This window comes from Pholis gunnellus (assembly GCF_910591455.1).
Source record: "Pholis gunnellus genome assembly, chromosome: 14".
Lineage (NCBI taxonomy): Eukaryota > Metazoa > Chordata > Actinopteri > Perciformes > Pholidae > Pholis > Pholis gunnellus.
Window position 1 is genome coordinate 9,581,028 of NC_136541.1, and position 20,694 is coordinate 9,601,721.

At 39.9% G+C, this 20,694-nt stretch overlaps 1 protein-coding gene across 1 annotated transcript in view; it reads right to left on the reverse strand.

Moving 5' to 3' along the window:
- Positions 1-337: 337 nt before the first annotated feature.
- The window catches only part of piezo2b (piezo-type mechanosensitive ion channel component 2b), a gene marked incomplete at its 3' end in the record, with an annotated part of 74,815 nt that continues 54,458 nt past the window's right edge, over positions 338-20,694 (reverse strand). Inside the window, exons 29-54 of the mRNA XM_079173238.1 lie at positions 20,501-20,590; positions 19,399-19,520; positions 19,054-19,122; positions 17,733-17,836; positions 16,657-16,755; positions 15,706-15,826; positions 15,512-15,592; positions 14,706-14,872; positions 14,395-14,588; positions 13,014-13,187; positions 10,694-11,353; positions 9,704-9,962; positions 9,184-9,360; positions 7,637-7,940; positions 7,178-7,310; positions 6,285-6,432; positions 5,995-6,206; positions 5,463-5,621; positions 4,437-4,584; positions 3,923-4,111; positions 3,502-3,594; positions 2,601-2,770; positions 1,712-1,831; positions 1,550-1,629; positions 750-945; positions 338-590 (exon numbers count right to left, since the gene is read on the reverse strand). Coding sequence (XP_079029364.1) covers positions 338-590; positions 750-945; positions 1,550-1,629; positions 1,712-1,831; positions 2,601-2,770; positions 3,502-3,594; positions 3,923-4,111; positions 4,437-4,584; positions 5,463-5,621; positions 5,995-6,206; positions 6,285-6,432; positions 7,178-7,310; positions 7,637-7,940; positions 9,184-9,360; positions 9,704-9,962; positions 10,694-11,353; positions 13,014-13,187; positions 14,395-14,588; positions 14,706-14,872; positions 15,512-15,592; positions 15,706-15,826; positions 16,657-16,755; positions 17,733-17,836; positions 19,054-19,122; positions 19,399-19,520; positions 20,501-20,590 — 4,522 coding nt within the window. The remainder of the gene's footprint in view (positions 591-749; positions 946-1,549; positions 1,630-1,711; positions 1,832-2,600; positions 2,771-3,501; positions 3,595-3,922; positions 4,112-4,436; positions 4,585-5,462; positions 5,622-5,994; positions 6,207-6,284; positions 6,433-7,177; positions 7,311-7,636; positions 7,941-9,183; positions 9,361-9,703; positions 9,963-10,693; positions 11,354-13,013; positions 13,188-14,394; positions 14,589-14,705; positions 14,873-15,511; positions 15,593-15,705; positions 15,827-16,656; positions 16,756-17,732; positions 17,837-19,053; positions 19,123-19,398; positions 19,521-20,500; positions 20,591-20,694) is intronic.

Below are 20,694 nucleotides of genomic sequence, written 5' to 3' on the forward strand. Positions count from 1 at the left end.
GGACACCAGCTGCTCGTTTTCTCCACTGGATGCCAAACTGAGCCAGGTTTCGCGAGATAAATACAGCACCGGCAAATCTGTCCTCATTTGTTAATAATATGACTGCAATTGTTGTTTTTCATCAGTTAATAGTATAAAATACCAGTTTATAACTCAAGTGTGGCGCAAACGCTGTATCGCTTCCATCAGAGCTCAGTAGAACAGGACAGGGTTGGTCCTCAGCTGACTTTGTGCTCCCTCAGCAGATGAATCGGCTGAAATAGCTGCTCGCGCCATCAGAGCGATCTCTTTCCGAATGAGCTCCGACCTTTATTAAACTACGTCTCCTCGCTGTGTTTCACTCAGTTTTCTCTCTGGTCCACTTGATCATAGTCTCTGGAGAGCGGTAGAGGAAGATAAGTTTGGCGTACATGTCCTCCTCCAGGTCCAGCTCCCCCGTCTCCCGGACCAGGAAGATGTCTGTGCACAGCTTGTGGATGCGGTCCACGTTGGGCAGCTCCTCGAACATGATGGTGTGGGAGATGCCACTGAAAAACTCACGCACAAACTTGCCGATGACCAGAACCACAGAGGCATACAGGCCCATGATCCTAGACAGGAAATAGAGAAAAGAAATAAGACATTGTGCTCTTTGGCTCTTTTGTATCACAGTCCCGGCAAATAACATAAGGTTATATTTTGTGTGTGTGTGTGTGTGTGTGTGTGTGTGTGTTCTCTCTATTTTAAAATCACCACATATCACCACATACCCATATCCCGCCAGAAATCCCAAACTGGGCGGGCTGACTTTGTCGCTAAATACGTAGAACTCCAGGCCTGCTTCATTCTTTTTGGAATAACTCATTGCTATCGGGCCCGGCTTCGTCTGGCTGACAATCCACCATTCCTGATTCCCGGTGTTCGAAGCTCTATTCAAGGTCAAGGTTATGTTCAGCAGCTTGTTATCTACAAAGATGGGGAATACAATTATTATTGTATTATTATTATTGTTATTTAATCAGAATAAAAAAATGTTACTTTCAAAAAATAGAACACATTTACAAAAACGTCTTCCCATTCTCAGCAAGAAAACGTTGTCGGTAAACAAGGAAACTTAACAAGTGAAAAATAAAGAAGAACTTCTGAGAACATTTTAATTAAAATATATTAATAATGTCAGATTTCTACTTTACAAACAAACATTATGTATCCTTTTTAGGAGAATAAAACCGTGATATTCTAAATTTAACACATTTTTGTCTAATGTGATATTTAAATCTTTCAAGATTATTCTTATGGCACATAATTTTCTTTGTAGAGACATTCAATCCTGTCTATTACTGGACATTTGTTGATAGTGATACTGCTACTTTAAACGTAGTGGCTTTAACTAAATGTACAAAGATGATTCAGCACTTTATATTCCTACGGGCACTTTAAGAATAGGTGTCAATTTATTAAAAAGTGAAATTTAAATTGAGGCTCTTACATTTCCTTTGCTGTCATCAAATCAAGTAACAACTATCCAAAAAAGTCCCATCTATACATTGATAAAGATGGTGATGTTCACCTTTATTAAGTTGCTCAACAGGCTTGGCATCTGCGTCACTGGGGGCTCGCATAAAACGAGGGAAGATCTCTTTCAGGGTCCTGCAGAGGAAGAGAGGCTGTTACTGCAGCAAAACACACTTTATTACATGACAACAAAAAGAGGAGCTGCTGATATACTCACACTTTTGAGTTTTCTACTGTCCCATTCAGGACCTCTATAAGCTCCTTCTTTATGTAACCTTCTAGAAGTTTCACCAGTTTTCCTGACGCTATTTCAGCCTTGGCACCTATAGCGAGTTTTCTGAAATCACAACAACAGAAACACAATATAGTACATAGTAATTCATTTAAGGACTTATCACCTCATGAAACTGCAGCTGCTTGTAAGCGTACATTTTTTATTCGAAATATGAATTGATTATTTAGATTAGATAAGATAGAAAGGTACATACAATACACACAACACACCATTCAAAAATGTAAATATGCAGTATACAATATATAAAAGTGCAAATGGGCAGTTGGTGGCGAATATGTTATATGAATAATAAAAGAGAGCACATCTTATAAAATAACAAGAGTTCCCTAGTCATTCTGGTTGAAATGCCTGGATGGCATAGGGAATAAAACACTTCTTATAAATGTTTCAGCTGGCTGTTAATCGACGGCCAGACGAAAGCAGCTCACACTCTGAGATTAGTGGATGTGAGGTATCTGCAGCCTTCCCGTGTGCAACACTGTCAAATACATTGCAAAGTTGTTTCTGTGACTTGAGAATCACTTTCACCGCAATACGAACAAGTCTTTTCATATTCCTGCGGAACCGCCTGATTGTGTGTTACTGGATTTTGAAATGTCTTGTAATCACATGAACCAAATGTTCGGCATGCCCTGGTACTAAAAGTTAACCGACTATACAGTGAACAGTGCACGATTATAGTTACACATTTCCCTTTTTGTGGTTGTACTTTGGGATTATCTCTTGCTATAGATCATAATTCATCCACTTTCTTGTCACATAGTTAAGATACATGCAGACATGGTGAATGGACAACATGAGGGAGGTGTACCTTTGCACGGACCAGGACACAGTGATGAAGAAATCCTCGTCAGAGTCCAACATCTCTATCAGGTTGCTTCTGCTGGGTGGACTGATGGTCCACAGAGAGTTGGAGTTACCTTTCAGCTCTGCAATGATCAGGTCTTCTGCCAAGTAGCCCTCCAGCCACTGCAAGGCGTCCTAACCGCGGAAAAAAAAAAAGTGGGAACATTATTTAAAAAGGTGCAATGTGTGGAATTCTTAGCCAACCGCATAGCGGAGTGACTCTACGCAGGGCAATGTTGGTCGGTCTCCCACTTTGGTTCAGAGTGAAATATCTCAACAGCTATTGGGTGGATTGGCATTCAATTTGGTAAAGGCCTTCATATTCCTCAGAGGATGAACTTTAATAGCTGTTCTATTTGTCCAAATATTTATTTTCATTTGTTTACTTTGAGCAGAATAAGTTAGTTAAGTGACTGAGTAGACGACTGACAGAAAAATAGAACAGCAACTATCTTAATAATCTATGAATCAATCAAGTTTTTCGAGCAGAAATGCTGAACATCCCCCGATTACAGCTTCTCAATTGTGAGGATTTGATGCTTTTCTTAATGTGATAATAAACGAAAAACCTTTTTTGGTCTGTTGATAGGAAAAAGCAAGCTTCTCGTTGCATCTCCTTGGGCTTTAGGATAGTAATTATACAATGATTTCCTGCTAATTAGCAGGTTGTCAAAGTCCCTAAACTTTGAGTATAAACATGATAAACATTACCTGATAAACATAAGCAAGCGGATAATTAGCCCGTATAAAGAACTGTGTTGAGCTCGAGCAGAAACCCAGCGCATGTCTTTTTCAATACATTGACTTATACAACAACAAACACAACATCTGACATCTTGTATTTGTTTTATATTTCTTATACTTACATCATCTTCCTCATAACCGAGCACAAACTTTCTATATTGTTCTTCTGTCACATCGTGCAGCTGTTGTTGCTGAGCGCTCATGGTGAAGATGGGCTGTGAGAAGAAGAAATTGTTTGTTTGTTTTTAGTAACTGTGAGTGTTTCCCAGATACACAGTCAAACATTAAACCCTGCAGCCAGAATACTTACACAACTTAGAAAAATATGGTCACAATCCTCTGGCTTCTCTTTCACGTCTGATCAAAAAGTGCCAGTTCAAGCCATTCAAATAAAGACTTGAATCACAGACTTATTCACTATCTTATCTACTTCTCAAAGGAGGCAGGATTTCATTTCTTTTGAGAAGGATTTTAGCTCAGTAAAGCACTAGGCAAAGCTTGTTTTGGCTCAAATGATTTGAATAAAAGAAACTGTGTTCACACCTGAAAGCCAGCCAGGGTGATTTCAAACGACACATCCACCGGTGGGTTGGAGACTCCGGCAACAGACTTAACGAGGGACATGAAGAGCAGCGGGAACCAGACGATACAGATCAGCAGCACTATGATCATCCCTCCCATCCCGTACTTCACCACCTTCTTCTTCTTCTGGCCTCGCGGCTGGGGATACCTCTGCGGAAGGATGCGATAAAGGACAGTGAGATGTTATATTTGCTGTGCAGACCTGATGCAATGGTAATGGCTATGTGTTTTCTTTGCCTGGACTACTTTTTGTAAATCCATTAGAATTAGGCAATTAATTGGACCAGGATTAAAAAGTAAAGATGGAGAAAAAAAACTTTCAGGAGAGGAGGTACTTGCAGACTGAGCCAGGTAGGCGTTCAAATTTAAAAAGAGAAAAGATCCACTTTCACAAATCACAAAAGCAAATTTCAGCATGAATTCCAACATGGCGATTCACTTTCTCTCAGTACACTGAAGCCCCAATGATAAACACCTTCTCAGACTCTCTCCAGCATTTGAGGATAAAGATGTGCGCATAGATGTCCTCCACGCAGATCCAGCTGGACAGAGACAGCGAGGTGTCGGTCCAAACCCAGTCCATCACGGCTCGCAGCTCTGTTAGGAACGGCACCAGACGGAAACTACAAACAACAGACAGATCATAGTTATTTAGACAACATTTTTGAAGAAATTAAAATCTGATTCAGTATTTTTAATCCGAAAATCACGCTCAGGAATTTGTTCATTTTGTACAAGAGTAAGACCGGCATAATCAGCAATGGCTCTCACCCACGGCCATGGTCATTGCCATACATGTTTTGACATAATGATTTAGAGCCATGAGCACTTATATTCTGTATAGTGTTTTTTGGGGTGGTTCCACGAAAAGACCAAAACAACAATAAATGATCTCAATTAAAATGATTTAAGAGTAATATGACTGGACAGCACTGAAAGTTGATGGCGACCACGACACATTTTTACATTAATATCTAGTGGTGGAAAGTAACTAAGTACATTGATGTACTTCAGTAGAATTTTGAGGTACTCGTACTTTACTTGGGTAGTTCCATATATGCTACTTCATACTTTTACTCCACTAACATGAATCTCTCTCGCATAAGACTGGTATGACTAGGGTTGCAACTAATGATTGATTTTTATTATATATTAATCAATTAAATGTTAGAAAATTGGCAATGCTCATCAGAAGTGTACAGAGCTCTCGGTGAAGTCTATAAATTGACCTCACTAACTGACCAAAATTCAAGATATTCACATTTGAGAAGCTGGAAACAGCAAATCTTCAGTATTTTACTGAAATATACAATAAAACATTCCCAAAAGACCCGAGATAAATATCTTGTTTCCACATTTTTGAAACAAACAACTCCAGGTGTAATCCTGTCTGTCTCCTTCCATTCTTGCAACATCAGCTAGTTGTCAACCTCCGACACGACGGGAGCCTTGGACCTGTTTGCCCAGCTGGAAGAAATGACACATTCCTGGAGTAACTCACCCTTGAAACAGGAAGAGGTTGACATAATTGTGGCTTTTGGTGAGGAAATTTCCCAAAACGCGGGTGGGATAACCACAGCGGATCTGATAGGCTGACAGCCCGAAGTAGATGCACTTGACAAAATACCACATCTGAGCGACTCTGTTCTCGCTGAAACGCCTACGAGGGACAGAGAAGCAAAACAGTTTGTAAAATTGAAGTGGTCTTTTTTCATTTATAGACAGCACAAAGACTCAAATATTCAGTTTTTTTCAAGGCTCTGCAAACAAAAAAACGCGATTGCAAATAAAAGTAGAACTGAACAAATTCCTTTCAGCTGTAAAACATTCAGAATCAAACAATTTGAGATGTTTTCCTTTATTTGATTAGTAACAGACATACAAGAGAGATGAAAAGCATGCACCACAGACACTAAGCTATATTTTAAACCAAGGATATTGTCACCAAAGTACCTCAGAATATTGAACATTAACTTAATGACTTGGGATTAAATACAAATCATATCTAATATGACGGAGGATTGAGTTCTTACTTTTCTGTGACTCCTGGTAGGATAAAGAACATCCAGAAGTGGATGCCAAAGACCAAGAGGACCTGGAAGACAACTTTTCCCATGACAGACTTTCTGAGGTAGAGGGCCCGGTCTACCACCATGGTCCCAAACTGGATCAGGACCATGACCAAGAAAGGTCCCGGCACCTGATCCTCTGACAGGGACGATGTGATATCTGCAGCCGAGTGTTTCTAGAAGGGATGAAACTAAATGTTAACTTTATCAGAAGTGATTTTGTTTATGGATTCAAATCTGACTCTAAAACTTACACCAAACGCCCAGAATCCAAACACAATGATGATGAAGTCAACTGTGTCAGCGAGGAACATCAGCACATAGACGTCTGTGACTGCGCTGTACTCTGGGTGGATCAAGTTATAGAAGAACTGCCACATGGGAAGGTAGATCTCCATGAACCTGTGAAGAAATAAAAAGAAACATTGGGCCTCACGCAAGAACCCCTCGTACAGCAGATTCATTTTTTAAGTGGATTGTTAGAATGATTTAGGAGAACTCGCTGCATTCACCAGTTTTTTGCAAAATATTCACAAATCTATGATTTTGGTTTGTCCTTAGTTATCTGCATGGCTCACAAAAGCCTAAGGCACATTTTTAGGAGTAATCTTATCATATTAGAAATGCTATTTGTGGTTATTTTATTGCATATTTTGTCTGATGTTGTAAGTAACTCATCAGTAATGCTGCCTATCTTGGCCAGGACAGGTTTAAAAGGTTAAATAAATACACCGTCAGACACCACTGGTCTTATTTTGAGAGAAAACAAAAGCAATATAAGTATTTTATCTACGTGTTTCAACTACTGCTGCAGACGTAATATCTCAGAAACCGCTTGTGATTGCATTTAGAACAGTAACATGTTTTGATCGTCTGTTGCAGCACTTACCAAAATTACACTGACTGGTCTAACGGGAATGCTGTAATTAAAGCTCTAAATTTAGACCTTTGAAAGGTTTTAGCTGCTGTCTCACTGATATGATTTTCCATTATTCGTGCAGAATACTTGCTGAGCACAGTTCTCATCACTGCCCTCATACAGTTACAAACTTTCTTGTATAATTACAGTGAGGACTGTTGGCCAGTAAGCAGCCGTGGGTGAAGACAAAAGAAACAACTTTTGTGAACCAGCCGTGCTTCATTGTACCACTTTATGATGAACGCTTTTCCTCTGAGGAGCTGCTCCCTCAGCTTCTCCATCATCATCTGCTTGCGGGTCTTCTGATGGACGCTGGGCTCGCTGCCGTCCTTGTGGCTGCTGTTGTGGGAAGTCGTACTTCCTGTGGAAACAATTTACATTTCGTTCTGCAAATGAGCCATGACGAGGCGTTGAGTCACTGATAAAGCCTAAGATCCATAAACACAACAACTTAATCCAAGGGTGAACACTAGAGACCACAAGACATGTTTTTTTTTGTGGCACATGCTCAGAGGTTTCCTTCTATTTATTGTAGTTATGATTATTATTGTTAGAAGACTAACAGTTATGCTTACTGCAAAATGACACATCACCCTCAGGGCTATTTTTAAGGTGTTAACTGTCCCACATTCAGCCTCATGTTTTCTCGTTAGTGTTATGAAATAGACAATAGACAAAGATCCTCACCTCTCTTGGACCTTGCAGAAGAGTGGGGTGATCGGTGAGAAATGTGTGAGCCTCCGCTGGAGCTCTTGCGACGCTGGTAGGTCTGCTGTTGCGAGTAGTGCACCTGGACATGTCCTGAATCAATGGAGGTCCCAAAGTTTATGGATCTCAAGGTGTGAGTGGAGCCTCTCGTCTCACTCATCAGTGAGGAGGCGTGTTCAGACCCCATCTCACTCCCCTTGTCTTTCCCCTCGTCCCCCGACTCGCTCTGACGAGAGAGCGCTCTCTTTTCTTTGGGGTCGTCATCGTCCCAAAGACCGTGGCACTGGAAATGAAAAAAAGAGGAAAAAGGCCAGGATTTGTAAAGGCTGTGTCATCTTTTATGCCCAGATTAATTGAGGGTCTGGTACAGGGAGTGCGGTTGCATTCAAACATTTCACAGTACATCCCAAACAATCACAGTTACAGAGTTTCTTTCATTTGTTGAGAAAGAAGGAAGACTGCGAGAAACAGATGGAGAGAAATGATCTGACAAGATTCAATACATCAAAATTGGGTCAATATTGGCCTTTTATTTAAGATTGAATATCAGCCAGCTCGTGCTGCTAAAAGCTAATCTGCCGTGCAAGGTGCCATCTTAGATATGAACCTGACAGTCACATGATGCAATCACACATGAACTGTCTGAAGTGACATAGAGAAAGGCATACATTGCATAGTCAAAACACATTATATGTATATATATATATATATATATATACACACAGAAATATTAGGAGGCCACCGCCAGGCTTGTAGGTCATCATAAAGTAAGTGAAAACACTGAAGAGGTGCCTCTGTGTTTCGTCTACGCAATGAATGCTTTTGTCATTTCAGACACTCTGTTCACGTGATTGCATCGTATAACTGTAGCATGTGTATATTTAAGATGGCGCCGTACACTGTCAACTTTAGTCTGGTGAAGAGCAGTTGTGCTCGAAATGTCTCCTAATTGTAATAAATAAGCCGACATTGGAGCCCTGAAGGGTGCCAGCTTATTATTTGTTAATTACTTTCAAGGGAAGCCTATACAGCACAGTTATATCTATGGGAAGCACAAAGAGCTTATGTTTAACAGATAAAACAGACAATATTCTAGGTTTTTTCTTTCTTTTTGCAAACAAATCCCATAGAAAGACCACAACCAACAATTTGTGAGACCTTCTCACAACACTTTGCAACACTTTAGCTCATTGATCCCCTTGTGTTTAATACAATATTTTTCATATAGAAAAATAGTGAAAACAACAAAATGATTGGCCAAGATTATCGCGTCGCTGTTGTTTCACAATAATGGACTATTTTCGGCCGCTAATACATTTGTTGCTCTGGTGAATTTTTATGGCAGCAAGACGGAGTATGTGGGATTGACTAAAGATAAACTACAATGTTCCGTGTTTGTTGTTGGTTTGGGTCTTTTGGGGAATTTGTTGACAATTAGAAAAATGTATAATATCACCATTTTTATCATTAACTATGATGCACATATTCAGGTTAACATTGTCCAAATATTCTGTGTTTGCAGCAACCTTCAGAATGGATCTGTGGAAGAAGAGAGCCAGTAATTGGACCAGGTCGTAGTGGACGTAGCCCTCTTTCTTCTCCACTCCAATGATGTTGGGAAGATGATATGGTTTATTCTTATCTGTACCGTCCTTGTTGAAGGGGAAGGGAAACTGGAAGAAGTACTTGATGACGATGGTGACCTGGAGGGGAAACAAAGCGTGTGTCAGTGAAGCTGTCAGGAGCTTTTCCAATGAAACATAATAGAAACTCAATAAGTGAATTCTTACTCTTAGACTAGAACGTAATTATCTTTTTCTTATTTTATATGTCCATCAATGCAACTTTTTACTCCTACCTGTTGGATGTTATTATACAAAAGTGTTTACAAATATATTAAGTGTAAAGCTCTCTGAGCTTGTCTTAATTTTGTGCCAGCAGAAACAATATGAGCCAGTCCTCCGTACCGGAGCTTTATTCTCAATTGAGATATCAACATATTGTCACCAATACTAATACCAAATTTCCATCCGTATCTGACTGTACCTCAGTGTAGACAATGGCAGTCATCCAGTAGCGCTTGCTGGGCCGGGGAACTGACAGCATGGCCCAGAGGAAGATGGTGGTGGGAAGGACCAGGGAGATGCAGGAGGCCGATACCATGTGGTTGATGATGATGACCAGGTAGCACACCATCTCTGAGTTGGCCACAAGCATGTTGTAGATGGCGTAGCAGAGCTGGAGGATCAGAGGCTGTTTTTGGTAGAATTTATCTGACTGCTCCAGCTCCTCATCATAAAACATCCTAAACAGACATAAAGAGAGGGATTGATTTGGTGTTTGATTGTTTTTCGGAATCTAAAAGATTACAGAAACATAAATATCTGGGTTTATCTGGGTTATTCTTGATTCACAAACATGTTCACTGGTAAAATGACAATTAAAGACACACAGACAACTACAAAGAGATACAAAAAGAACATAAAGACACATAAAAAACAACCACATGACTTCAAAAAGACACCAAAGAACTTACAAAGAGATGCAGAATAACCACAAAGAGACACACAAAGGCAACAAAAAGATACAAAACAACTGCAAACAGATGTAAAATAACCAAAAACACACTCAAAAGAACTATAAACAGATGCAGAAAGATAACTCACTAAGAGACACAAATATACCACAAATATTATAGATCATGTCCAGATTGTATCTAGATAGGATTCAAACTGCATTTACACCTGTTATTAATATGTGTCTCCAGAATTTACAATGACATCTGATTGAGATCTGATAACTTGATTTGAAACACACACACAAGTTTAGAATATTACAATCAAAGCCTCAGAGCTCGTAGTTGTTGTATGTGCATTAAAAACGCCATTGCATTTACACTTGTCTTCAATGTGGTCACAATGCGTCTCTGACCACCCCGGAGGTGGTTTGTCGATTGGATCACATTTTGATGCATGGTGTGAAGGGCCACAAAGAGCACCGACACCGATTTACATGATTGGTTGTTTTTGGACTTACTTGTTGAGCAGCAGTTCGCTGGCGGTCAGCTCAGTGGTCATGGAGGGCAACATGATGTCTGACCTGCTGTCTGAGCGGCTGTCAGAGGTCATCACCATGCGCCTCTTCCTATCCATGTCACTCTCGTCATCGCTAACTTCCAGACGGTCGAAGCTGACGGCCTTGCTGTAACTGGGAGGCACGTCAGCGTCATACGTTTTAGAAGCATCTGTATCGGGAGTGTAGACCAGCCCTACTCGCTCCTCTGCCTGCATGAAGTCCTGCTGTTCTCCTCCGTCCTCACTCTCTGTGGTGAAGTCTTTCTCCTGGGCAGAAGGGGCAGATTCTGTCTCCACCAGCCTGAGAGAGGGGCCCTCATCTGGGCCAAAGGATTCCCAGAGAGCCTCTTCTCTCTCTTCTCTGTTCTGGTCTCTTGGTACCTCCTCACCCTCCAGTCCTGCCTGGCCCTCCTCCTCCTCCTCCTCCTCCTCCTCTTTGTCCTTGGGTTCTGCATCACTCCAGCCACTGCTCTCGGCCCCCTCACTCTCATCTAGCTGTTGGGATTCCCAGGGAACCTGCTGCTGCTGTTTGTCTTCCCCTTGATCCTGCTCATCCTCCACTTCTTCTATGGTGTCTGTGGTGCCCTGTCTGGAGTAGAGCGTGACGCACTGGGTCGCCTCACTGCAGGGCACAAAAACAGCAGGGATTGTGTCAATCTACGCTCAAGTCGATCCGTTCACATGGAAATAAAAAGAACTGGATGTTTGAAATAGAATCAGTCACCTAATTTACACAGAATAAATGAAAAATATATATCTGCTCAATTGCACATCCTCAGCAGGGGCCAGGTGTACTGATTATAACGTACCAACCAATATTTATTAAAGCCTTTTCATTTCTAACTATCCACAATTTTCTTTTTCTGAAGCATTTATAAGAACATAAAAAACATTTAATAAACTATAATTTAGTTATAATCTGATATGACAATTTTAAGTGTTTTTAGTGAACAGTATTTGTAACAAGTATAACATCACCTATAAAGACATATTTTATATTATTTCTGTATTTTACAATACTATATTGTCGCCAGGACACTATGTATTCTGCCGTGTGTGTGTTTTTTGTCCACATCTGTCCACAGCCAATCTCGCATACTACTGGATCCATCAGCTTTTTGTTTTGTGCTCATTTATGACCGTATGCTCAAGATCCTCTCATGGTTAGAGTGATTAACACTTTTTGAAAACATATTTAAATGACCACATATTTTATTGACTGTTTTAACCATCGTTGACTGCTGACTCCTCACTTGTCCAACCGGCCGGTTGTGAGGGCCGCAGTCCTCAGTTTGGACTCTTGTTTTCGCTCTGGATTAAAATTGTTCCCGTCTTGATTTCTTAAGACAATTGCATGTAGCCTGTGTATATATGTATGTATAACTATCGCTTAGCAAATAACAAACTAAACCGAGCACTGACTACAACGTAGTTTATCTTCTCACGTCCGTAGGAGGAGAGAGCGAGTTAGTTGTTAGCAGTCGGTGGAAGTACTGCAGTGTCTTTGGCTAACAGAGCAAACAGTTAACAGAACTAAACACACAGCAGGATTGACGGTTTCTGTTCAGAGGAAGCATTAATCAGGCATCATGAACCGTTACACGGTGAACTGCAGTTTAGCGGCCTGGAGCAGGTGCAGACAGCTGCATAGATTGAAATGAGAGCGTATCTCTTGCTTGAGACGTGCATGTGAAAAAACACGCCTGACACGCTTGCGGTCTAGACGAGGCAATTGTAGTTTGTATTGATTCAATCAAACATTACAGCAGTGGTCGTTGCAGACACACCTGGAAGAGAACTGCACTCTACGGAGTGCACTTTTCTATCTATTTTGTTACGGTTGTTGACAAATACAGTAATCATCACCTATATCTGCTTACAACTAAATAATTAAAGTGTTTTGTTGTTGTTGTTGTTGTATGAATACTGTATCAATGATCACTGAAATAAGAAAAGTGGTATTCCAATCCTAAATTACAGACAGGCAATTGCTGAAGAGAAACAACCCAAGAGCTGTAAAATTGCTTTTCATATCACCGTTATTGGGGGAAAAACTTCTATTTCAAAATGAAAAATTACATGCATTTTTGACAGAATGTAAAAAAACAGGGTTAAAAAAAAAAATGCCATGCAATGATTCTGCGGACGTCAAAAATCAACAAACAATGATCTGGAAAAGCCTTTCGATAAATCAGAAGTCAAGAGACGTGAGGATCTTCTTCATGTCCGTGACAATGAGAAGTAGCGCGTGTGTGTAAATGGATGATGCAGAGACCAGGCACCTGGACATGAAGCTGCTGCAGCTGTCCATTGACGAAGTGGACACGTCCAGGCCGTACATCTTACGCAGCTTGGGCCTGGCTCGCTCGCTGGTTTTGGGAATGCACTCTGGCATTCCATCCAGGTCTTCCAGGGTGGATTGGCGAGAAAACAGTGTGGTGGCCTCGGTGAAGGCACTGAGAGATGGTGAGAGTGACACATGGAATGATTAGTGATGAGAAGGATGAGATGGGATCGATGTTAGGTTATAAAGACGGGGGATTCCCATATAATGTGTAATAAAAGCATCCAAACTTAACATAAAAAAAAATTAGCAGGAATATGATCTTCGTGTTTACTTTGTCACATGACCACAAACATCTTGAGATGTGGCAAAGAAGGGGGATGAAATGGCTCAATGTGATGTTATTGAACAACCTCACAGCTGTTAATGGCTGCCATTTACAGCATAAAGGGGTGGTTCACCCAAATGGCAAAAAACAGTTACACATTCTCACTCACCTCTTGGGGTATGTAACCATGCAGACAGTTTTGGTTTTATTGGCTGAGGGTTTAAGATATCCGTCTCAGAGATTTTTGCTTCCAATACAATGACATTTAAAAAAATGTAAACAACATCTTATTCCAGAAACAACGTCCCGGTTACCCTGGATAATCCACACAGCACACGCTATAGGGACTATTTCTTTGGACAGTAGTTCCAATGAAACTGTTTACAAATCACAAATGTTGTTGTTAAAAATCTTTAAATGTCATTTTAAATGTCATATCTCAAAACCTGGACAAATACAACCTGCATGTCTAGACAAGAGGCAAGCAAGAAAAACATTAATAGGAGACACCTGCTTCAAAATGTATCCACATGTGGAGGTACAATTGATCATTCAAGAGCATGTTTTAGTAATATTACTATTGTATTTACAACAAAAGTACAGATTATATTTGTATCACTTCCTCATTGAAAATGAACAATTTTCAATAAAAAAACAAGAATCTGAAGAATTGTGATGCTGGAAAATTGGCACAACAGGGAATAAACATCATAGGTTACAACCTAAAACATATTGGTGTCTTGTCCAATCAGGCTTTAAGAAAGAGGAAACACTTTTAAGCAGTAAAGTGCTTAAGTATGATTTTTATTTTACACTTGCTTAATCTTAAGACCTCAAAAGAAAAACTAAATGTCCCATTCCTGTTCAGTGAAAGCTTTTCATTTTGTTATTTACAACCTAAAGATAAGGCAGAAAGTTCAGGGAGGAAGAAGTCATGAAGCTAGAATCTATTATTTAGCTGTCTCTCTCACCACTGGTGAGCACTCCCTGAAACATTTCATGATCGGGACTCATTAGGTCTCCCATGTTGCATTGCTGAGGCTCTGTGTACCTGGATATGCTGTCCCTGGAGGCTGTGGAGTCCTGGCTCTCCATGGGGTAGCCTCTTCGCCTTCTGTGGACCCTGGTGGAGCCCGAGGCCGACTCGTCCTCACTTAGCTGATCCAAACTGGCCTGCCTGGACATGTTGAGCCTCATGGCCTTCTGGTAGTAGACGTGGATGCTCTCTCTGGATGGCACGTTACCCTGGTGGGAGAAGAGGAGTTAATCTATTACTGGCTCTTAATTACACCAAAGTCCTTCAATTGGCTTAGAAATTGTTTAAAAAAAAAAAAAAGACAAAATTCCAATTTAAAAACAAACCTTTTTGACCTCTCTGGTCAGCATGCAGCGCTCTATACGCAGTACAGTGGAGATGTCGATGTACTCCCTGCACATGTCATTCATCCACTTGGTGAAGCTGTCCACCGTTGTCTGGAAGAGCACCCAGGTGAACTTTATGATGTTGAATACTCTCTTGATGATGTTGTCTAGCACAAAACAAAACACTCACATTAAGTCAACTTTTCAGGGTGCAGTAAAGACTTGCAAATGGATGGCTCTTAGTGGCAGTAATAAATAGCTGCTTTTTTTAATGCTAATATGAAGAAATTATGCAAACTGACATTACTAAACTTTACAGAGCATATTAATAATGATCCTCCTGAGCGGTCTGTAGACGGTATGACCATCAAAGATTATCACAAGGTAAAATAACATGAAAGAGATGGAATGTTGGAAGTTTGTGATATTTCACCAAAACACTTCATGCAAAGTGGCGTCCTTATCCAGAACCAGAATTTAATTTAGACAAGAGGGTGAATCAGGGGAATCTAAATTAGGGAAAATAGAAAGCCATTTACTTTTTTGCAGATAACAACTTTCCATTCTCTAATAAGATGCCTAGATAATCACCGAACAACACCCCTATTAACAGTCCAAGGAAAAGGATAAAAAACTAAAACACATTAGTGATCAACACCATATGAAGGTTCTTCATAATTACGTTCCAAATTCAGTTTCTCTAATCCACTCAGGTTCAGACACAGAAGGAGGAACTTAACAGCACAAAATCAAGTTCATCCATTCTTTGAAGATTCATAAAACTATTTTCTTGAGGAGAAACCAACCTGGACCACTAGACTTCTTGTTCTCTTCATCTTTTTCTTGCCCATCTGAGAGCTCACCAACCTCCACGGTCACATTACCTCCTGAAGTACAGTAAAGACACCTCATTATGGTCGAAAGACGGAAATTGAAAGTGAAATGCATTCATACTCATGACTAAAGTTAAAGTTTGTATCATGTGAGTAGACTTGCTTACCATCTTTCTTGCTTTTTCTGTGTCTAACTCCTTTGGTGTATTTTTTCCAAAATTTGCGTTTCTCTTTGGCTCGAGCCCTCAGGGCCGCTTTGGGGTCTGTGATCCAGGCGTGATAAAGAAACTAGAGAGCAGAGAGAGGGAGATTAGTATCGATGAAAGGATATGAAGAATAGGAGTCACTGAGGTCAATTATGCCAGAGCAATAACAAGCAAAAGGAGGAATTAAACTCCACTTTAAGGTGGTTTTGCACGTTTTAGTATCTCAATTACAAATCATGTAAATTTTAAAGACAATTTTTGACACAATACCTTCACTTTTTAAAAATGATTCCAACATAACATTTCAACATATAGCTCACAATTCTTCTCAGTAGCCAACTCTCACGTCACTTCTCTAAAATAAATATTTTTTTAAAAACAGTCCATTCAAAAGTCCAGTAGTCCAGTAGTATTCCTGGTGATCTACTGCCTATCTCAAGCATGTTTTTATACTCTGCATTGTTAGAATTTATGGTCAGACATTGTCGAGAATTAACACTGCACGGAAACATGAACAAACACAGAGGCGAGGCCCAAACACTTAACTGCTGATCTGACTCACAGACCATAACAACTCACAAACACATAGCTCACAGCAGTAGACCAAATGAAAAGGTCGAAACAAGACAGGACACATGTAACCCAACCAATATAATGTCAGAATAATGCTCCAGTTCATGCAGCCCACTTCAAGTCAAAACAACATGCAAAAGAGCAAAGGCCAAAGCATTTCTATTCCAGTTTATGTTTGATGATTTATGCCAAATCAGCATTTGCTTTTGATATGGATAAACTGCAGAAGCAGAACACCAAACATGAGCTGGAAAGGCCGTTTGTTGTGGCGTTAGTTGTCACTTTAAGGGATGTTCATACAGAAAACAAGCTGTGTTAATTAGTTGTGGTGGTGAGTACCTTGCCTGCCTTGACTATATACTGCAGTATAGTTTTAGGCAGCTTAATGATAGACTTGGGCAAGGCCAGAACAGCAGAGACAAACTTTCCAATAGCTCGCTAAAAAGAGAGAGAGTGAGAGAGGATTAGTAGAAAATGATTTCATATTATTAGAAATAACAGAGGTTAACTGTGTTAGGAGACAGTGGACAAAGGAGGATTTCGATACTGTGCAGGTAAATGTACATATTTGATCAAAACACTTTTACATCTTGGATCCTTCAAAAAAATATATAACAAAGTAAACATCATCCTGTTTCTAAGATGTATCCAAGAAAATAATTAACAGTAAAATATAAAAAGCAAAGTTCACACAAGAAATGTTTACATTGTGCACGAGGCTATTTTCAACTCTGCAAGCAAAACATCCTATTATTTTAGTTTATTGAATGTTTTGCATGTCAAATCTCAATCTGCTTAAACAACCAGCGGATACATTAAAGGGTTAGAAAGTGACAAAGTCTCACTTTATACTTTTACGTCACTCCATTTCAGAGGGGAATATTGTACTTCTTACTCCACTTTATGGAGCGATGCAGTTATTTTCAGATTAAGATTTTACACGTGAAAAACATAAGCTTATAAAATAAAACATACATAAAAGAGATAAACAGATGGCGTGTGATCTTTTTGACTGAAAGCATTGTCTTTCACCAGAGACGTCTGACCTTCTCACGTGGTTTCATTTAAATAACCGTTTGAGGCACAAAGAAGTAAAATTAATATTGCATTCATTATTAAAAAAAAACAAGGATTAAAAAAAAGGCCAAAAAATGAATAAAAATGTATCAGAAGTCAGTTCTTTCTTCTTTCCTCTTTTCCACCTTTTCTTTACATTGTATTGGTACTTTTACTTAAGCAAATTATATTTCCTTACTTCGAACTGTTAAGTACTTGAGTAAACATACTTTATTATTTACCTCAGCTGAATGCAACATCCTCATCAATAATAAAACATGTAATTGGATTAAATGACTGTGACAGAGACAGAATTAAGTGTTTCACACTGAAACTGATTAGCCACGAGTGGAAGTCACCTGAAACGCAGACTTCTTTGGCTGTTCATCGTCTCTTTTGTCCTCCTCCTCCTCCTCCTCCTCACTGTCAGTTTCAAACAAGTAATAGTCTCCACTTCTAACCACTGAAGGGGGCAGAGGGGAAAGTGCAGTTATATTCAGTCAAACAGATGCTAAGGTCATTCATCTTTTTTCAACAACATTGAAATGAGGTTCAGAAAGGGTTCCCTTGCTGAAGGGAAGATGCAGGAAAATCAAACGACTTACCGTAAAATTCTAAGGAGCACACTACTATTAAACATTTAACTGAGTCTACAGTAAGTCCTGATATAGACACACATTAAAACACATCAGAGACATGTAAGGATGAAACAGAAAATTCAGAAAACACACAATGTTAGTATGACAGATAGAACTATGAGCACAAAGCACAATAAAGGTCGTCTATTAAATTAAAAATGATTCCAGTAAGCACAGTCGCCTTTAAGCTAATCGACAGAGCAAGTGACTCCTGTCTACAGCAGTTAAGTGGGATAGACAAGGCTGACTTATGTCCTTGAACAGAACCGCAGTGGGCGGGAGGTGAGGGAGGATGCTGGGATATGAAGATGAAATATCAAATGACAAAGAGATGAAATGGAGAAATAATTTGAAAATGTCATGTGGGGGTGTAGAACGACAGGAGACATGAGTTCAAACCAAACAGGCGACCACTGTATTGACTCACAAAGATGCTGGTATTTTTTTTTAATTTACCACAAAGAGAGACAGTAAAGGTCGTCATTTTATATATTCAATCACTGGTCCAATCGTTCCCTTTTTATTTGCTCCTGTTTGGTGACCATGTCCACAGGCAAAGAATGAACAAACCCTTTCATCCTTTATTCCAGTACTGAGAATAAAGGCGAGTCGACTTCATATTTTTGCATGAAAATGTTTTATAACAGAGTGATTCTCTACTGTGGGCTCTTCAGGTGAGACCGAGGATTATGTTTTAAACAATGTCAAGTACAAACCTCCAGACATTAGTCATTTTCTCTTGCAAAAGTCTCATCGTGTCTATTTAGGGCAACCCTGCTCTGGACCGATACAGACACGGTTTAATAGATCATCTTGAAACTGAAGAGCCTCTCCGCACATAGTGTACACGAGAGCTGCAGGTAGTAACAAGGGCCCTTAAATAGAGACAGAAAGGGACTAAAGTCTGAATGGAGCAAGACTACTGTGTGTTGGTGCCTTCAGAGCCCAGGGGCAGTATGGGAATCCTCAGCGTTCTGGTCAAGGACACAAGGGCCAATCAGAGTGGAGGAAGAGAAAAAAGAGGGTTGGGGGGTCAACCTACTGGAAGCATGGTCAACCCACGGCCTCCACCACTGCTTTTTTTTGGTCTTGGCTTTCGTTCGCTGTGCTCCTAAAATTTCACAAATACATCAATGCAACATTTCATAAGAAAATTAATTCTTCTACAAACTTCAAGGCATTTTTTTTTTTTTTTTACTCTATTAAGCTGCTTTCTTTAAGATCAAATACGAATGTAAATACATCATTATACAACATAAGTTAATGAATTAGGTTGGCATTAAGGTACACTCTCACCCATCTTCCTTGTGCACTACTAGCAAACATTTAACCTCAACACCAACGTTTCTAACATTGACTGCGCAGACAGAGTCAGCCGTCGTCATACCGTCATCATCATCCTCCTCGGGCTGGACGAGGGTCTGTCCTTCTCCAGACTCCTGTGCAATGCTCAGCATCCTCTCCTTGCCCCTCTTAAACTTTTGCTGCCTCACCTTAATGCGCTCCATCCTGATTAGATCAGAGAGGCAGTGAAGAGACACGAAGTATCGACACAGAGGAACATCACTGACGGCCTAACAGACTGACCATAAACATCTCCAGGCCTCATATACAAATTAGTGTACGTTATGAAACAGTGGAGTGCTCATTAGAGCGGGTGAGTGGATATTATCAGAGCTTATGAGTAACTCCTGAGATAACTGTAAGTGGTGGGAATACTTTGACTCTCTGTAGTATGATATACTGAGCTATGGCTTCCTGGAAACAGCAAAGACCAAGACAGGAGTTGCTTTTAACACAGAATAGATTTGAAATGGCTTTCTTAAATCATGTTTACTCATGGACTAAATTGAGACTCATCAAGGATATTGAAAGACATGATATATATGTTTGATGTTTTAGTAATTATGTTCTGTAGTCAAGAAATTCCATGAAAAGACAAAAAATCGATTTACAAGTATTTCCTGTGCGGCTATAGTCTAATATTTCTTATTGAGCTGTGCCATAGAGCTCCATTATTTCACAAAAATGATTAAAAACACATCAAAGAACAACACTGTTGCACTGGGTGACATAATCACTTCGTAATTAGAATGAAGAGGCACACTGTAGAGCACCAAATGTGTATTATTCGGCTGCTGAAAATAGTCCCCCAATAACTGAACTATTTACAACAGTTTGAGGAACATTTGCTATGAACTACAGTGTCCAGCTCTTTTGGAAATTACCAAGCCTTTTTAAATAATGAAATTATCTGTGAACGTTTTTTGTTTTTTAATTGATTTAAGGATGGCTTATTCACACACAATTATATTTATGTCATTATGTGTGTTATTAACATAATATAATTTGTTTTCACGGTTATCGTGAGTACTGGTATATTGCTATATTGCTATTTCAAAGCTTCCCCTAGTATTGCATATAGTGCACCTCAACACCAAACCACAGCACTACACCACATGGAGTAAGTCAAACAGTTGGAGTCTCACTGTCTCTTCAGCTGCTCCACAGATTTGCGCTCTTCCTCCAGTCTCGCTCTCACCGCCTTCACTATCGTGGCCTGGAAAAGCTCCGCCCCTCTGAAACACAATCAAATGTTCAAAAAACAATCAGAGTCAGAGTGTGAAGGCTTGATCCTGCTTTACTATTTACTGACCGGAAGTATATTCCCTTTCTTTGGAAG